The sequence below is a fragment of the Pipistrellus hanaki genome (genome assembly GCF_964339955.1).
Source record: "Pipistrellus hanaki genome assembly, chromosome: 16".
Classification (NCBI taxonomy): domain Eukaryota; kingdom Metazoa; phylum Chordata; class Mammalia; order Chiroptera; family Vespertilionidae; genus Pipistrellus; species Pipistrellus hanaki.
Window position 1 is genome coordinate 39,424,518 of NC_140518.1, and position 17,343 is coordinate 39,441,860.

At 60.0% G+C, this 17,343-nt stretch overlaps 1 protein-coding gene across 4 annotated transcripts in view; it reads right to left on the reverse strand.

The window, feature by feature from the left end:
• Nucleotides 1–1,103: 1,103 nt before the first annotated feature.
• The window catches only part of PIK3R5 (phosphoinositide-3-kinase regulatory subunit 5), a 75,993-nt gene continuing 59,753 nt past the window's right edge, over nt 1,104–17,343 (reverse strand). For 3 of the 4 annotated variants that reach the window (XM_084863914.1, XM_084863915.1, XM_084863916.1), the window contains exons 6-19: nt 12,838–12,907; nt 10,285–10,459; nt 9,636–9,789; nt 8,900–8,983; nt 7,805–8,585; nt 7,515–7,662; nt 7,085–7,210; nt 6,538–6,666; nt 6,294–6,387; nt 6,039–6,115; nt 3,457–3,550; nt 3,294–3,376; nt 2,708–2,820; nt 1,104–2,586 (exon numbers count right to left, since the gene is read on the reverse strand). In XM_084863914.1, coding sequence (XP_084720040.1) covers nt 2,436–2,586; nt 2,708–2,820; nt 3,294–3,376; nt 3,457–3,550; nt 6,039–6,115; nt 6,294–6,387; nt 6,538–6,666; nt 7,085–7,210; nt 7,515–7,662; nt 7,805–8,585; nt 8,900–8,983; nt 9,636–9,789; nt 10,285–10,459; nt 12,838–12,907 — 2,279 coding nt within the window. In that variant the 3' untranslated portion in view covers nt 1,104–2,435. The remainder of the gene's footprint in view (nt 2,587–2,707; nt 2,821–3,293; nt 3,377–3,456; nt 3,551–6,038; nt 6,116–6,293; nt 6,388–6,537; nt 6,667–7,084; nt 7,211–7,514; nt 7,663–7,804; nt 8,586–8,899; nt 8,984–9,635; nt 9,790–10,284; nt 10,460–12,837; nt 12,908–17,343) is intronic. The other variant, XM_084863917.1, reaches the window with a different exon arrangement.

The following is a 17,343-nucleotide window of genomic DNA, read 5'->3' on the forward strand; positions in this document are numbered from 1 at the left end:
TGAATGTCAGGAGGCGATGCTGCGCCAGGCCCAGGCCCAGGCCCAAGGAGGCAGCACCTGTCTCTGCTTCCTGTCTAGTGCGAACATGCCGGCCCCAGGTGCCTGAGAGACCCGCCGAGCAGACCAAAGCCCAGCCTGCAGCCCGAACCCAGCCACGCGGAGCCCATCCTCGGTCCAGGGACCGCTCGATGTCCTATAGATGTACGAGCTAGACTACCGTGTTTCCCCAAAAATAAGACATCCTCCGAAAATAAGACCTACTTAAAGGTTTCCTTCTGAGTGAAATATAAGGCATCCCCCGAAAATAAGTCCCCCACCCCCCCCAGGCTAAACATGAGAGATCTGGTCCACTGATTCTGAAAGAAATGGAGTCACAAGAAATTCACCAGGAAATTCAGGAATTGGATTGTTATGATGATGTTTCAGAAGATGATGACATGATTGTCATTGAATAAATGAGTAAATTCTTGATACTGTAGGATTCAGTTTGTCTGGTTTGTGTTGACAACTACCGTACTACCGTACCGTATACAGGTAATAAATTTCCTTTATTTTCATTTAACAATAAATACGTACCGTATTCTTCTTCATGGAAAAATAAGACATCCCCTGAAAATAAGACCTAGCGCATCTTTGGGAGCAAAAAAGTAATATAAGACACTGTCTTATTTTCGGGGAAACGGTAAATAAGCACAGTTAGTGCACAGAGTATCAGGTGTGCATTACTGTTGGCGATAGCGGGCCGGCGCAGACCCAGAGCAGCTCACGGCTCCTTCTTCCTCCGTGTCCAGCAGCTGGGTTTGGTCCACGTACCTCTCCCAGGTCACGGATGTCCCCCACCATCCCTTTGCCTCCTCTTCTCTCCCTGCCTGTGCCCCAAGACCGAAAACACCCCCAGATCCGGAGGGCCCGCACGGAGCTGACTTTCCTAGCTCTCAGCAGCATGATGAGGCTTAAATGGAACAGTGTCAGGGAAAATGTAAGCACAAATACATTTTCTACAGAGAAGAAAATTCTCCAAGTAAACAAAACAACTCCAAGAATCTTAGATGTAAATGAAATAACTTATGTAAATTGCCCAACTAGCAGTTAGTTGACATACAACAAAAATAATTCCAGGTCTTTAAATACAAGATTAATGTTTTATTTAACAATAATATTAAATTCATTTATTCTTGGATGTCCCTCGCTCATACAGTAGGTCATCCTAGTCACACAATAAAAAAGACTGAAGGTATACAGCCGACCGTCCTCTGGTGCCTGGCGATTCCGGATAGGAGCCGGCTCTGTCCACTTCTCTCCAGTTGTGAACACTCTGGGCGCCTATAGGCTCAGAACCTTTCGATCAGGATGAAGCAGGAGGAGAGGAAGGAGGGGGTCTGTGCACCATACAATTGTCTGCTAGCAAGGTTCCCTTCCCCACCTCCACCAGTTCGAATCCTGGCCCCGGCCCTGCCCTCCACCCTGTCGCCCTAGTCTGTCTTCCTTTCTTCCTTCCTTCCTTCCTTCCTTCCTTCCTTCCTTCCTTCCTTCCTTCCTTCCTTCCTTCTCTTTCTTTCCTTCTTTCCTTCTCTCTCTCTCTCTCTCTCTCTCTCTCTATCTCTATCTCTATCTCTATCTCTCCCTCCCTCCCCCCTTTCCTCTTTCCTTCTCTCCCTTCTTTTCTCCCTCCCTTTCTTTCTCTTTCTTCTCCCTCTTTTCCTTCCTTCCTTCCTTCCTTCCTTCCTTCCTTCCTTCCTTCCTTCCTTCTTTCCCTCCCCTTCCCCTTCCTTCCTTCCTTCCTTCCTTCCTTCCTTCCTTCCTTCCTTCCTTCCTTTCTTTCTTTCTTTCTTTCTTTCTTTCTTTCTCCTCACCTATGGATCTTTTTTCACTGATTTTTAGAGAGTGGAAGAGAGACAGGTAGGGGGAGAGAAAGGGGGGGACAGAGATGGGGGCTAGTCTGAAGGTCAGGAATGAAAAGTCTCATCTCCACTTCTGGAGTCGAGGGGACTGAACTCCAGACACAGAGTTTCCCCGGGCCTTTGGCAAAGGAAGGAGTGGGCGCCCCTGGACCGCAGGTTGGGAGAGGAGGCCGAGCCCAGACCCCAGAGCACAAGGGCCTCCGGACCTTTTTCTAGAAAGGATGCTGACCATGTTGGTGGGCGGGGCTCTCAGAGGTCAGCTCTCCTTCCTGCCTCAGGAACCACAGGGGCTGTGTGGCCAGGCCCCTCTCCGTAAAGCCTGTTTCTGTCCCAAGCAGAGCCCCGAGGCCCCAGAAACCACCGGCACCCTGCCCTGCAGGGCCTCAGCGGGCCCTGACCCAGCGCAGGCCCGTGTGGTTCTCCAGGAACGAGACCTGCACAGCCGACCATCTGGAAAGGCTCGGAAGAGGCTGCTTCTGGTCGTCCGGTCGGGGTGAGCAGGTTGAGGGTGCGGGCTGTGGGCACAGGGCCTCGCTAGGGCAGAGCTCCGCTGAAAGTCATGATGGGCAGGCAGAGGAGGGAGCAGAGATCGGGCGTGGCCTGGGCTGGCGAGTGGGGCGCCCTCTGGGGCTGGGGGCAGGGGCTGCTGCTCTTCTCTGGCTTGTAGCAAGGCGAGACCTCACACCTGCGGGCGGGGCAGGCGCCCGGTCAGGCTCACGTCCCTCCGGCCACACCCGGGCCCCGGGGAAACACACAGACTGACCCCTTCCCTCCCCCTCTCGGCTGGGGCGAGCGGCGCCGCCTACCTGACCACACTCTGCAGGATCTTCCTCTCGTCCTGGTCCAGGCACACGGCGAACGGGCAGCTTTTGGAGCCGATGATCTGCACCTTGTCCACTTTGATCTGCGAGGTGCTGATCTGGAAGGAAGGCCCCGGTCAGTCCCGGGGAAGTGCCCGCTGCCCTGGGGTGGGGTGGGCGTTTGTCTGTCCACGGCTCAGGCCCTGGCTCCGCCCCAGCCCCTGCCCTTTCCTGAGCCTGGAAGAAGCAAGTGCCCTGGAGGAGAAGCTGCATTGTGCTCTGTCCACCACCCTCATCCCCTGCCGTGAGAGCCCTGGGGGTCCCATAGCCCGCAGCCCCCTGCCTCCGGCTTAGGGCAGAACCCTTGCACACCACATATCCTCTCTCAGCACTTCCTCCTAACGCCCCCCAACACTCCACGTGTGTGCACATCCCAAACCTCACCCCTCACCCTGCCCCTCCTCCCACCCACACCCCCGCAGCCTTGGACACCCCTCCTCTCACGCAGCGTGCCCACGTGCACACACACCGGTGCATTAACCCCGCAGTGAGCCTCCTGAGGGTGTGGCTTCGAGGCGAGGGGAGCCCTTACCTGGTTAAAGCCCTTCTTGGATTTGGGGTTTTGCCTCTTCACCACTTCCGTCAGGTTTAGCGTCAGGGACTCGACACCGGAGTCTGAAGGGCAGGGGTGCTCAGGCCCGGCTCAGAGCCCCTCCCTGCCCCCCCCTCCCCCCCGCACGGCCCACCTGACCAACCTAGCTCCTCCTGCTTCCGGCACGCCTTGTTGAGGTTGATGGAGGTGCAGACCTTCTCCATGTTACACCAGCGACTCCGTCCACTGATGGCCCCCTGGAAAGGCAGCGAACCGGGTCCTCCCTCAGCTCGGGGCCCCGTGGCTGCCCCCTTCCCTTCAGAGAGGAGGCCCAGACTGCCAGGGCCTGGAGCAGCCTGTGGTGGGCACACCCAGGGGGCTCTCTCTCATTCACAGGGTCTGCCGGCTCCTTCCCTGAGAGCCCCGGCCCCGTGCAGACCGTGCTGACTCTGGAAAGGGCATCCTGTCGCTGGCTTGGTCCATGGATCAGCCTGTGGCCAGGTCATAGGACACGGGAGCTGAGAGCACCTTAAGGGGTGGCCTTGGTGACCTCCTGCTGAGCCCAGAGTGAGGAAGAGAGGGGCCCGCAGGCCTGGGGCTCCTGGCAGAGTCAGCCTGGCACTCCCTTTCACTGGGACCTCCATGTTGCCAAACCCAAGCGGGTTTCTGGGTCCTTGGTCAATCTCAAGGTCAGCTCACTTGCCCTTGCAGGAGAATTTGCTTCTGTTCACCCCTCTCCTCTCCTGGGCTTTTGCGAGGGGCTCCTGGCTCCCCACCACCGTTCGGCGGGGCCTCTGCTCAGCTCTACACCCTCCTGTGCCTGCGGTCACACAGCACAGGGCTCAGGACCCTCTCTGGGCTCCTCTGCTCTTTGCACTTGTCCGTTCTCTGTTAGGGAACCTCGACGACCTATGCACCCCTCCTCCTATGTCATGTCTGAGTCCAGGGCCATCCATCCGACTGCCTGCTCTGACTTCTTCCTTCTCCCTCTCAAGGGCACTGCAAACTCACGTTCCTGATCTGCTGCTACTGGACCTGGGCTGCTTCTGAGACAACGCACATTAGTTCCAGAAGACTGAAATCCGGGAGTCCGGCCCTTCTTTTCCAACCCACCCCTAAGCCCTGCTGCTCACAGAGTCCACGTATAGCCCCCGTTCCTGTCCATTCCTGTCCATCTCCACCACCACCAGCCTAGCTGGCTGCCACATTTCCCTCCTGGAAAACCACCGGAGCCTCCTATGGGCCTTGCTATGCCCCGTGGGCCCTCCAATCTGTTCTCCACAGAGCTGCCGGAGGGAACTTCTAACCCTCAGATCTGATCATGTCACACACATTCCCAGCTCCTCCCCGAACTTAATACCACTGCTCCTGTGACTGGACAAAACTCCTCTGGCTACAATTAAGGCCCTTGGCATTCTGGCCCCGCCTCTCTCTTTAGCCTCACCTCATCACCTGTGCTGTTGATGCTCTCTTCTACCACAGGGCCTTTGCACATGCTGCCTCCTCTGGGGAATACATCCCTCTCTCTTTTTAGCTTAGCTAACTAACTCCTGTTGCTCCCTCCCCCTAATATTGACCCAATGTGCCTTCTCTAGGAAGCATCTAACTTTCCTGACCGGGTTGAAGAATCCCCTGGAGGTTCTCCCAGTACCATGTACCTCTCCTTCATCTTTGTGTCACAGTTTTGTGGCTCCATCTAACCAATGCCTGTCATCCCCCAGGCTGTAAGCATTTTGTTCACTCCCCCCCCCCAATGTTTTTATTTATTTATATATTTTATTGATTTTTTACAGAGAGGAAGAGAGAGGGATAGAGAGTTAGAAACATCGATGAGAGAGAATCATCAATCAGCTGCCTCTTGCACACCCCCTACTGGGGATGTGCCCACAACCAAGGTACATGCCCTTGACCGGAATCGAACCTGGGACCTTTCAGTCCTCAGGCCGACGCTCTATCCACTGAGCCAAACCGGTTTGGGCTTGTTCACTCTTGACAACACTACCTGTGCCCAGAACAATGCCTGGGACTCGGTAGGCGCTAACAAACACCTGGCACACAGCTCTCAGGGTCAGTCCCGCCTGCCCACCTCCATGGCCACCCAATGTGAATTAGTAGCCCACGATCACCATCCCGTCAGCCCTGTGACTGCCTGTCAGACATCACCGTGGCCATTTCCTTGTTTCCTGTCTGTCTCTCTCTTCTGAAAAAGCCAAGGGCAGGGCCCAGCCCCCCTGCTTACAGCATCCCCCCTCGCCCAGCACAGGGCTGGCAGGAGCTGGTGCTAAATAAATATCTTGTGAATGGTTGAAAGAAGGAAGGAGGGGAAAAAAGGCAGGAGAGGCCCCCATTGGTGAGGTCAGGGCTCTCGTGGCCTGTCCCCCGAAGTGTGACATGCTCAGAGACTCATGCTCACGGGCACCCCTTCCTCTCTTACTTCAGATATCTCTTCACTCCCTCTTCCTCTCATCCCACCCCCCATGCTTCCAGCCTGGCACACGGGCCCCGGACCGTGGCAGCTCCCTCGTGGTGCCTCTGGATGCCCCAGCCCTGCCCCCCTCTCCACCCTCACTCTGCTGCCAGGCCCTGGCACAGCCTGGGAGCCGCTGGCACCTTCAGGAGGGGCGGGGCCCAGGGGAAGGCCTTCTGGGGTCTCCAGCGTGAAAACTGGGGCCCGGAACCGAGTCTGGCTCCGCGTGAGGAGGACGGGGAGCCGACCCCGGAGGGCCGGGCCCGGCGCCGCCTTACCTTGCTGTAGATTATCTGTAGTGTTAGCGGGACGGCCTCCCGGTCCCCATCGATGCCCAGCCTCTTGCTGCCAGGACCTGTGCCACACGCACACAGACGCTTCACTGGGTGCCACGTGCAGCCCTGGGGCTCCATCTCCCGGCCCCCCACCTCTGGCCCTGCTTTCCCGTGACCCTGCCTCCCAGGGCCCTCCCTCCCCAGGGCTCCCCCTCCTGGGCCCCCCTGCCTGCCTCTGGGGACTCAGGCCGCTCTCACCTGAAGCCTTGATGGCTCGCGTGGCAGCGGAGTGGCCCAGCTCCAGGGAGTGGATGAAGATCTCCGTGGCCTGCTCCCCGGTGATGAAGGTCAGCTGCGGAGGGCGAGCCAGGCCTCAGTGAGGCCCCTGCAGGGACCCACCAGGCCCCTCCGGCTCCGGGCTGGGGGCTGCCGTGGGGTGGGGACGGGGCCCAGGCTGGGGCTGTGAGTCTGAGGGGGCAGTGGTTGGGGCGGCGGCGCTCACCTCCGTCTGGTAGACCTGCAGCAGCACCGGCCGAGCGGCGAAGCGGCAGTAGTAGAGCAGCATGTCGGCCAGGATGGGCAGCTGGGCGGGCGAGCCCTCCAGCGGCCGGGAGTCCTCCTTCAGGGACTGCTGCGTCCGGGGAGCCAGAGCCGGGAGGGAAAGGGGAGACGAGAGGAAGAGGCAGAGGAGAAAGCCAGGAGGGGGAGGAGTGGTGAGGCAAAAGCAGGAGACAGAGGCCGGGGGAGCACCCACAGCCGGTCTCCACACCGCTCCCCGGCCTGGCCCGGGGCTCAGGAAGGCCCCTGGCGGAGCTGGGCAGAGTGGCGCTGAGGACGGGGGCGGAAGCCCAGGTCCCCCGGATCCTTCTGAGGAGCCTCCCTCGCCCCCAGAGCCCTGTCCCGCTTCTCGCCTACTCCCTCTGCTCATCCCCAATGCACCCTGGTCCTCCGTGGAGTCCTCGAGCTGGATCCCCCCAAACCAAGGCCTTCTGAGCCAGGCGGGTGGCCCCAGCCCCTGGGCCTTCTCTCCCCTCCCAGGGGCCACCTACCTGGCACAGGACCTCGGGGGGCAGGTGCATGAGGCCCAGCACGTTGCGCTCATACCAGGGGTCGAGCATGCCGAGGTAGTGAGAGATGTCGTTGGTGCTCTCCTCCCACTGGGCGGGGCCCAGCTCCTGAGACAAGGGGCAAGCCAGAGTCATGCCCAGCGACCCAGGAGGCCTGCCAGGGCCCTGGGAAGCCCTGCAGCCCTAATCTGAGCGCCCCCTGCCCCCTGCCCCCTGCCCCCTGCCCTTGGACACGTCTGTGTCACACAGCAAAGCGCCACCCCCCTTTGAGAGCAAGGGCGAGGCGGGAGAGGGCGCCCCACAGTCAGTGATGGCTTTGGTGGCCTCAACCTGCCCTCTCGGACGACTGCCGCCTGCTCACGTCCACCTGCTCCCACTCCCCCCCCGCCCTTGGTGCAGGGCCGGGACGTACTGTGGGGAGGGGGTGCCTCGGGGACTCGGGGGGCAGGGGCGGTGTCTGGCTCCGGGGGGCCTTGCAGGCGGAGCTCCGCTTCATGGGCACGTAGAAGAACTGCAGCTTGAAGAAGCGGGTGAGGAGGGGGCGGTTGCTCTCCAGCAGCCTGGCGACGAGAAGGTGGTGAGAAGGTGCCCCGGGTGGGTCCCCGTGGGACCTAAGCTCAAGCCTGAGATGCCACCACCACCACCACCACCACCACCACCGCCATTGCCACCCGCGGGGACGCGCCCAGCCCCGGCTCTCACCGCAGGTTGCTGTAGGCCCGGGCGACCTTCCCCGAGATCCGGTCGGAGCCGAAGACCACCACGCGGAGGGTGGAGGCCTTGGGGTCCTCGTCCCCGCTGAGGAAGGGGCGGCGGCGCTGGTGGCGCGAGGCGGGCGCCAGGAGCCAGCTGGGCAGCTGGGCGCCGAGCCTGGGCTGCGGCAGCGAGCGGGAGCGCTGGGCGCGGGCGGGGGGCGGCGCCGGGCCGTCCAGGGGGCTGCAGAGGCTGCCGGCCCGCCGCAGGGGCGGGGCCGCATCCCGGCCGCCCTCCAGGCCCCGGGAGTCCCTCCGCAGCACCAGCTGGCTGGTGCTCTTGAACAGTTTGTAGATGCGGTTGAACTTGGGCCCCGGCCTGCGGTAGCCCCGCCGCCCCCGGCCGCCGCCCGGGCTCCGGGGCCACTCGGGGGAGCTCTCCTCGCTGTCATCCACGTAGCCGCTGTCCACGCCGTCCGACAGCCCCGACACGAAGGAGGTCAGCAGCTGGCTGGACAGGGTGGCCCCCGAGGCCTGGGAGGAGGCGAGGCTCAGGGCGGAGTCCCGGGAGGCCTCCGAGCTGGTGGAAAACAGCGAGTCCCTCTGGGCGCACTGCCCGTCCGTTTCCAAGTCCTCCTCCTCCTCCTCTTCCTCCTCCTCCTCTTCCTCCTCCTCCTCCTCCTCCTCCTCCTCCTCCTCCTCCTCCTCCTCCTCCTCTTCCTCCTCGTCGTCCCCCAGGAGCCCGGGCTGCAGCAGCTCCTGTTCCTTGAGCAGCATCTCCGTCAGGACGTCTGTGGGGGGGGGGGGGGCGGGGGGAGATAAGGGAGGTGTCGCTGGGTGTGCGGCCCAGGAGCCCTCTCCCGCTCGCCTTTGGGTGGGGGGGGAGACAGGTTTAGGCAGAAAGGACTTGGGGAGGAGATGGCAGAAGGTGGATCAGGTCCCCCAATGGGACTCAGAGCGCGGCCTCTGCCCTGCCCGGCGCCCGCTCAGGCCGGCGGGCCAGTGGGGAGCGGAGGCTGCGGCCCAGACGGGCGGGGGAGAGAGCCCCGGCCCCCGGGGTGGGCACCGCTGGGGTGGGCACCGCGGGCCCCGGCCGGCTGCTTACCGAAGCTGTCCTGCTTCCAGCTGTAGGTGTAGCACCTGGCGACCGGGATGGGGATGGTGCGGAGCTTGCCGGGGTTCGCCGTATCTGCAAGAACGGGCAGGGCGGCCCAGGTGAGGCCCGGGAGGGAGCCCTGAGCTTGGCCGGCCCTGGGCCCTGGCTTAGGGAAGAGGGCAGAGGTGGAAGAGGGTGGGCCCGGCTGGGAAGCTGGGTGGCCCACGGCTGAGCTGGAGCTGAGAGCTGGGGTCCTGGCGCTCAGCCAGCGGGCACTGTGGGGGTGCCGTGCCCTTTGCATGCTGTGCCAGTGTGGCGGGCACACGCTCTGATTCCCCTTTGACGGGGTCCACACGGGAGAACAGGGCACGCCCCCTCCAGATGCCAGGGCACTGCACCCCTTCTGGGGGAACGGGGCTGTGGAGAGGGAGTTTCCCAGGCTCCTCGGGGTGAGGGGCGGCCATATGACTGAAGTGGGCCCAGGGGAGCTGTGTGGATGTGCTGCGTGCCACTTCCGCATTGTCTTCATGCCAGACGACAGGCCCTTGCCCCTGGTGGGCACACGCTTTTCCTCTTCCCACAGCCCCACACGATGCCCCCGGCCCTGACCCCAGAGGCAGGAGCCGGGCACCAGGCACCAGGGTGAGGACGTGGTGAGGACTGTGTGGAGCAGAGCCTCCTGGCCCACTCACGGTGGGAGCCGGAGCAGCCGGCCCGGAGCCTGGGCCCCGTCCCAGGGCCTCACCTAAGACGCCGGGGAAGCCGGCTTTCTCTCCCACCGCCTTCAGCTTGGTCCTGAGCCACTTCCGGGCCTCGGCGGCGTCCCCAATGCCGGCTGCCAGCTCCTGGGCCTCCGCCGTCTCCGTGTAGACGTCCTCGAGCTCGGCCAGGGTCTTGGCCTGGAACCCCAGGAGGCGGCCGGCTTGGTCCTGCGCCATGGCTGGCTGGTCTCCCCGAGGAGGGCGCAGGGCCCGGGCCCGCCCAGTCTCATCACCCGTCTCCACCCACAGACCCGGAGCCAGGCCCGCCCCTGACCGCCCTCTCAGGACACGGTCACGAGAGAAGGGCCCGGGGCCAGAGGGTCTGTCCAGGGCCACCCAGCTGGCCTGTCCCAGCGCGGGGACCAGACACCAGTCTGCCAGCTTCCGTCTGAATCTCCTTCCCTTGAGGTGGGTGCCACCCACCTGGTAGGGCCCCAGCACCACAGGGAGCCTGTTGGCAAGACCAGCTCTTCAACCCCCGCCCGCCGTGCCCCGGGGTGAGGAGGCCCGCGCACCCTGGAGACTGCAGCCCTAAGGCAGGGCAGACCCAGGTCTGCGAGAAGGGGCAGGGGGACCCCGGGGCAGACCCAGGTCTGCGAGAAGGGGCAGGGGGACCCGGGCCCGGACGCGTACCTGCAGGCGGCCGTGCAGCCCCGCGAGGTCGCAGCGGGCCCCGAAGGAGGCCTGGAAGGCGTGCAGGAGCAGCGTGATGTAGGCGCTGTGGGGTGAGGGCCCGGGCGCGCTCAGCTTGTTGGCCACGGCCAGGAACTCCGCCTGCACCTCCACGGGGTTCAGCAGCAGCACGGTGCTGGGGGCACAGAGGACTGGCTGTGGGCACCGGGGCGCAGCCAGGGCCTCATGCTGGGGTCCTGTGTCCTCCCTCCCCCAGGCCCGGCCTCCTCACAGCCCAGGCAGGGCGGGAGCCACGAGCGTGGGGACTGAGGGTCCCGGTTCTCAGAGGAAAGTGTACGGTCTGCTTTTGAGTATTTCCCTCCCAGTGTTTTCAAAGACCTTTTAAACGCTGAACTCATTTTTAAAAATAAGTTTTACCTTCATTTTTATGTAAACATTTTTTTTTTCTACAAGACATCTGAATGGATATGAGATTACTCAAGAGCAGACTGTGTTTTGGGTGAGGTGGCCGGGAGCCAGGCGGCCGTTTTGGGAAGGGGGAGCGGGCAGGCACACGCCGCGGTGCAGGGGGGCTGAGATTCCACCCTTCGCCCTGCTCCTTGAGCCACGGTTTCGGGGTGGGGTGGCATCTGCCAGGAGGAAGGCGGGCCAAGTCAGGGCTGCATCCGAGTCCTCTGGAAGGGGCAGGGGACCCTTTTCTAGCTGGCCGAGCACCTCACAGCCCACACTCGCCGGGAAGAAGGGGTGTGTGTCCAGCCGCCTCTGCCCCTCTCCCCGCCCCACCCCGGCTCCTCCGCGGGGCCAGTGTGACGCTTGCTCGTTATGAAAATTTCAGACACACAAACGTTGAGAACCGTGAACCCCGCGGTGTCGATTACTCAGGTAACGGTTAACAGCCCAGGACGGTTCTTATTTCTCACTTCACCCACACCGACCCTCGTCGCTGCATCTCCTCGAAGGTGTCTGAGCCATCCCCGGGCCAGTGTGCCCGCCTGAGCCAGCTATAGTGCGGCTCCTTCTTCCCCAAACCCCAGCTGCGAGCTGCGTTCCCACCAGCGCAAAGCAGCACCAGCAGGAGGCGCTCCCCCAGTCCCTGTGGCCTCTGCCCAGAGCGGGGCCTGGGCTCAGGGCCTGCGCTGTCAGAGGTATCATCACGGGGAGGAGCTATGTTTGGTTTCTCTCTTTTAAGAAAAAGGGGGCAGGCTCCCGTAAGCGGCCCCCACTGAGCCCCTCTCCTTCACCCTGGGTGCTGGGCACACGTGGCCTCACTCCTCCGCCCGATGCACGGAGTGCAGGACCAGCCGGCCAGCCTGTGCCTCGCCCCCAGCTCGCCATCTCCGCTGGAAAACCCACCCTCCTTCCCACTCACTGGAAACAGAAGCGAGTTCACCCTTAACCCTGAGACCTTCTGCTCACCCCCGGAGCTCAGTTCCCTGGCCTGAAACCTGCCTCCCCCATAAGGGGAGCATGAGGACTGCCGGGAGCAGCGATGCCCAGAGCTCAGTAAGTGCCCGATGAGGTTGGTGAGCATTCGCCAGTGCCCTGCCCCCTGCCCCCTGCCCCGCCCGGGAGGTAGCTATGTATTTGCTAAGCTAGCATTTACAAATAGGTTTGTACCTCGGTCTCGCTCAAAACCTGCTCTGCCTGGGGATGGGGAGGGCGGTGACTACAATTGCTGCTGCTGGAGCTGCATCTGGGCGCCCAGGTGTGCAGGGGAGAGAGCGCCCTCCACCCGCCCCCCCAACCTCCTCTCCACCTGGGGACCCGCTGGGGGGTCCTCGGGATGGAGGCTTCGCCTTTTGTTTGTGGAACTGCAGACCCAGCCCGAGAGAGGGCAATGCAGTCCACTGGGGAGTCACACCCAGACTGGCCTTTAAATGAGGTGGAATAGAAGGGGACAGAGCTCACCTTAGGGGGTAAGGGTATGTTTCAATTCATGAAACCTGTTTTGGCTGCGTGTGTGTGTGTGTGTGTGTCAGGCTGTCACAGAAAATGAATTCTTTATTGTAGGTTGGTTAAAAAAAAAAAAAAAAAAAAAAAGTTTGGCAAATGCTGCTTTAAAAACCGGCAGAAAGACACTGTGGGAAGAGCACGGGGTCTGGAGGAAGACTGAGCTTCGGGCCCTGGCTCAGCACTCGTAGCTGGGTGAGCTTGGGGAGGCTACCTGGCCTCTCTGACCTTCCGTTTCCTCATCTGAAAAGCGGGGTGACGTGAGGTAATGTGTGCCCAGCACCTGGCGCGATCAACGCAGCTGGTTCTTAACCTTTTGTCCTTTTTAAGTCTCAGACGTGTTTAGGAATCTGATGAAAGACCCCCAGCCAAGAAAGCGGCTCTGTGCACAAATCACCACCGGCAATTCCGGGGTCCCAGGTCTAAGCCTGTCTGCTGGGGGCTTGGGTGGGGTGCAGTGAGGGAGGGATGCAGGGGTGCTGGTGCGGGAATGGTGGAACAGTGAGCGCAGTCCCATCCCGACCCCACCCTACCCTCACCCCCAACCCCACCCCTAACCCCTCCCCCACCCCCACGAGATTTCTTCCTCCCAAGAGCACTCACACAGTGGAGCTGCGGTGATTCCGAATGGACAGGCCCTGCTCAGCCCTCACCAGCCGCTGGTAGGAGATTCCTGTGGCCGAAGGAAAAGAACAGATTCACGCTTTACCTGGTCCATCGGCGCTCGTGCCTGCTCCCCACAGGGGCCGCACCGGACAGTTAGGATGAGAGTTCCCGGATGGGGTTCAGCACCAGGGGCAGACCCCACCTGACGCCAACGGGGCCTCTGACAGGAGGGGCCCCAGGCCCCACCGGGCTCCAGCCACCTGCCAAGCTTTGCTTCTCAGAGGCGGCGGGCAGAGCCCCTGAGAGGAGAACCGAGGCCGGCCTCCTGCTGTCCAGCAGTCCTGGCTCCTGTCACGCTGCCCTCTCTCAGTCCGGGTGTCCTGCAGTGGGCGTGCCGGGCACCCTGGGGCCATCCCCTCAGCCTCAGCCCCTCCCACGCTCTCTCCTTCCTCCAGCCTCTGGGCCTGGCCTCGCACAACTTTTCAAGGACCACAGACCCCCTGCCGGGGTCCCTCCCAGACTGAGCCTCTGCCCCACGCCCCCTCCCAGCCTTCCTCCCTGCCCTGTCCAGCTGTCGGCCTCCTTGACTTCAAAAGTGTGGAGAAAGGAAATGAAGTGTTTCCTGCAACTTGGCTCGGTTCTGCAGCTGGAAACAGACCCTCCGCAGTGTGTCTCCGGGTCTGTGCCACCCTCGGGAGGAGACCAACGCCCAGGTTGCTCTCCTCACTGACAAGGGTGACAGAGCAGAGGCTGGGCCTCGGGGGACAGCGCCCTTGTTGGAGCTTGGAAGTCTTTACGGGGTCCCTGTCTCCCGTCGGGGGCAGGGCCAGCCTGGGCCCGTGGGAGTGGGGAGCGGAAAGGCGATCCACCCGGGAAGCGTTGCAGAAGGCAGGAAGAAAGACCCCGACGTTTGTCTAGCCCAGTGGCTCTCAACCTTCCTCATGCCGCGACCCTTTGATACGGTTCCTCATGCTGTGGTGACCCCCAGCCATAAAATGATTTTCGTTGCCACTTCATAACTGTAATGTTGCTATTGTTACGAATTGTAACGTAAATATATGTGTTTTCCGATGGTCTTAGGCGACCCTGCTAGCGGTTCTCAGCCTGTGGGTCGTAGAGCCTAAGCGACCTTTAGCGGGGGAAGGGGCTGGAGACTGAGGTAATCGTCAATAGCCAAGATTTAGTCCATCATGCCTCCTCAGCAGGATCTCCATGAAACCCCTAACCCAGGTGTCGGCAACCTACGGCTCCAGAGCCGCATGCGGCTCTTTTGAAGCTTTACCGCGGCTCCAACAACTTGCAAGCCTGTGTGAAAATGAAGGTAACGTCTTACAGCCCTGATGTGCAGACACTGTGCACTGAGGTTCAGGAGCAAAAATCCCATTAACCAGGTAAATTAAATATTTTAATTAGCTATTAATTTGCAAAAATATATTTTACATTGTTAAGTAAAAAAGTCCTTTTTTTCTTCAGATTGACAGCTAACTGCACGATCTGGTATATAGCATTAAGGTAAGAAACAATATATGCAGTGTTATATTTGTTTTAAATGTCGCAATGGTTTTGCGGCTCCCAGGTTTTTTTTTCCTTCGGAAACGGGTCCAAGTGGCTCTTTATGTCTTAAAGGTTGCAGACCCCTGCCCTAACCAATGGCGTTCAGAAATCTCCCAGGGTGGGTGCCAGGAGGGCGGGGCACCCCAACGCCACAGGGACAGAAGCTCCTACACTCAGTGAAGAATGGTAGCAGCCACACTTAGGTAAAAACTGCTGTTGGAATGCTAACGCTGCTATTCTGGCTTCTGCACACACGTACTTGCTTTTCCTGTGCCCGAGGACCAGAACCACAGGAGATTGGTTTCCATTGACTCAGTAGCTCCAGGAGTTGAAACTATAGATAACCTTTAGAGATTATTAACTCTGCTTAATTCTGCTTCTGTAAAAACTGCATTGGCAAGATAGGGCCACATTCCAATGTCCAGCAGGATGTGGCTATTCCCAGCATTTAGACTTTAGAATTTATTTATTTTTATTTTTATTATTTTTTAAAATATGTTTTATTATTATTTTTTTTTTACAGAGAGGAAGGGAGAGGGATAGAAGCTAGAAACATCGATGAGAGAGAAACATTGACCAGCTGCCTCCTGCACACCCTCTACTGGGAATGTGCCCACTACCAAGGTACATACCCTTGACCGGAATTGAACCTGGGACCTTTCCATCCACAGACCAACACTCTAACCATTGAGCCAAACCGGTTTTGGCTAGACTTTAGAATTTATAACAAAGGAAATTTTTTTTGTGTGTGTGGTTTAGACCTTTTAAAAGAACTGCTTACACCTGGAGTGGTGTGGTGGTGAGGGTGGACTCCACCTGCGTGTGGTGCTCCCGTGGCCGTCGATGACCAGCTCAATAAATCCTTGCCTGCTTTTTTAATCAATTAGAAGCCTACGGTGGTCTTATTTTTGACTCCAGGGTTCGAACCCACAACATCAGGACCCCTCTAGACCTCACCTCTGAACCCCTTCACCCAGCTGTTCCTCTGTATCCTTCATAGCATCCTTGCTAGTAAACCAGTGAACGTAAGTGAAGTGCTCTCCTGACTTCCAGGAGCTGTTTTAGCAAATTACTGCCCCTGCGGAGGGAGCTCTGGGAAACGCCGATGTGCAGCGAGCTGGTTGCTCAGGCGTAAGGGAGACCTGGGCTCACCCTTAGCATCTGAAGTGCGGGCGGTCTTGCGGGACTGAGCCCTCCGCTGCGGGGTCTGTGCTGGCTCCAGGCGGTTAGTGTCGGAATTGGATTGAATCTGTGGACACGCGGCTGGTGTCTGGGGAGCTGGCACGGGCGAGTGGGGGAAAGACTCCCGTGTACCTGGGGTCGGAGTGTAAACAGCACAGACCCTCTCCTGCTAGTCCGTGTTGGCTGACTGTCCTTTATGAGCCCTAAGCCTTTCCTTCCATAATCAGAGGCAAAAGGTAGAAGATGCGCATGTTTATGATCAGTGGCGTCCCAAGAGAGACGTGTTGCCGCTGAAGAATATTCACCGTCCACCTGCCGCCAGCCGGTAGGCAGCACTGACCCCTCCGGGTTTTTTTCCTGATTGGCAGGCGGCCCAGGGTGGGAGGGCACTAAGCGAAAGGAAAGGGACGGGAGAAACTGCCCGAGGGCAGAAGGTTTCTTTCCCAAAGACCCAAGCCAGGAGCGCCCAGGGCCTGTCAGGCAGGCAGTCCCCGGCCCGGGTCTTTGGAAAGAAACACGGCATTTTGCAATGTGAGAAGGTGGATTTTTTTGACTCAAGCAGACATGGGTTCAAGTGGCAGAGCTCTTGTGAGCTATGTGACCACGGAAAAGCTCCTTAACTGCCTGGCCTTCTGGCCTTCCAGCATCTGAAAGATGGAAATACTAGTAAGTATCCAGGGGGCTGCTCTGAGGATAGATGGGGCGGACGCTTAGCAGTGTTTAGCACTGTAAGCACACAGGTAAGGCAGCCATTGCCACCGCCACCACCACCACCACCATCACCACCAACCACAATTTCAGCCCTGCTTTTGTCAAGGAAAACGTACATAACCTGTCCCCAGGTCACCAGCTAATACGTAACAAAGCAGACGTCTTTGTCATACCAAGGCTCGCATCTCCTCTCTCACACCTGGCTCTATAGCTTGGGCAAGAAGCAAACTTCTCCGAGTCCTGGTTGTGTCATATACCAAATGGGAATAAGAGTGCTCCTCCCTCTGACTTCGTGGGCCGTGGTCTGGGTGAGAGGCAGGCCTGGAGGCTGGGGCACTCTGAGTGACTCACGCCTCGGATGCCCACCGTCACCCCTCAGGATGACAGATAAATGCTTTGCGGGCGAGTATTATGCTGAGCGCAGCCATGTGGCCACGGCGTAAACATCCAACAAACATGTGGCTCAGCCCCGGAGGGAGGCTGCGGTGGGCAGGACCTGGCAGCACCGAGGTGAGGTTTCCTGCCTGCCAGGGCGCAGCCGGTAGGCACCCCGGTGGGGGGTGGAGCCAGGAAGAAGGGGGAGGCCCGGAGCTTCATAACCTGCCCACTTCCTCTGCTACCCAGCCACATCAAAGCGGAGTCAACTGTTTCATTCATCACCAGGGCAACGCGCCCCCTGAGGCTCCCTGGGTGGAGGGTCCCTGGTCATCTTCTTCCTGTGACCTTGCCAGGGCCTCTCTCTTAAGCCAGCACCCCACACACCCTCCTGCCCAAGCCATGTGAAGTCAATGCAGGTCAGCGTTTAGCCTCGCAAACGGCTCTGAGAAAGTGAGAGCCTCCTCCCGTTTTATAGATGGGGAAACTGAGGCCCCCAGAAGTAAAATGTCTTTCCAGCGGCCCCAGAGCCCCAGGATGTGAGACCACGGAGGTCTAATACCGAGGACTGGTCATTGCCAAGAGATTCAGCCTCAGCCTCTCTCCCAGGGCTCATTCCTGGCCTCCATTCCAGGCCCTTCCCCACCCTCCCTCTCACTGCCTCTCTCTGCTGGGCTCACA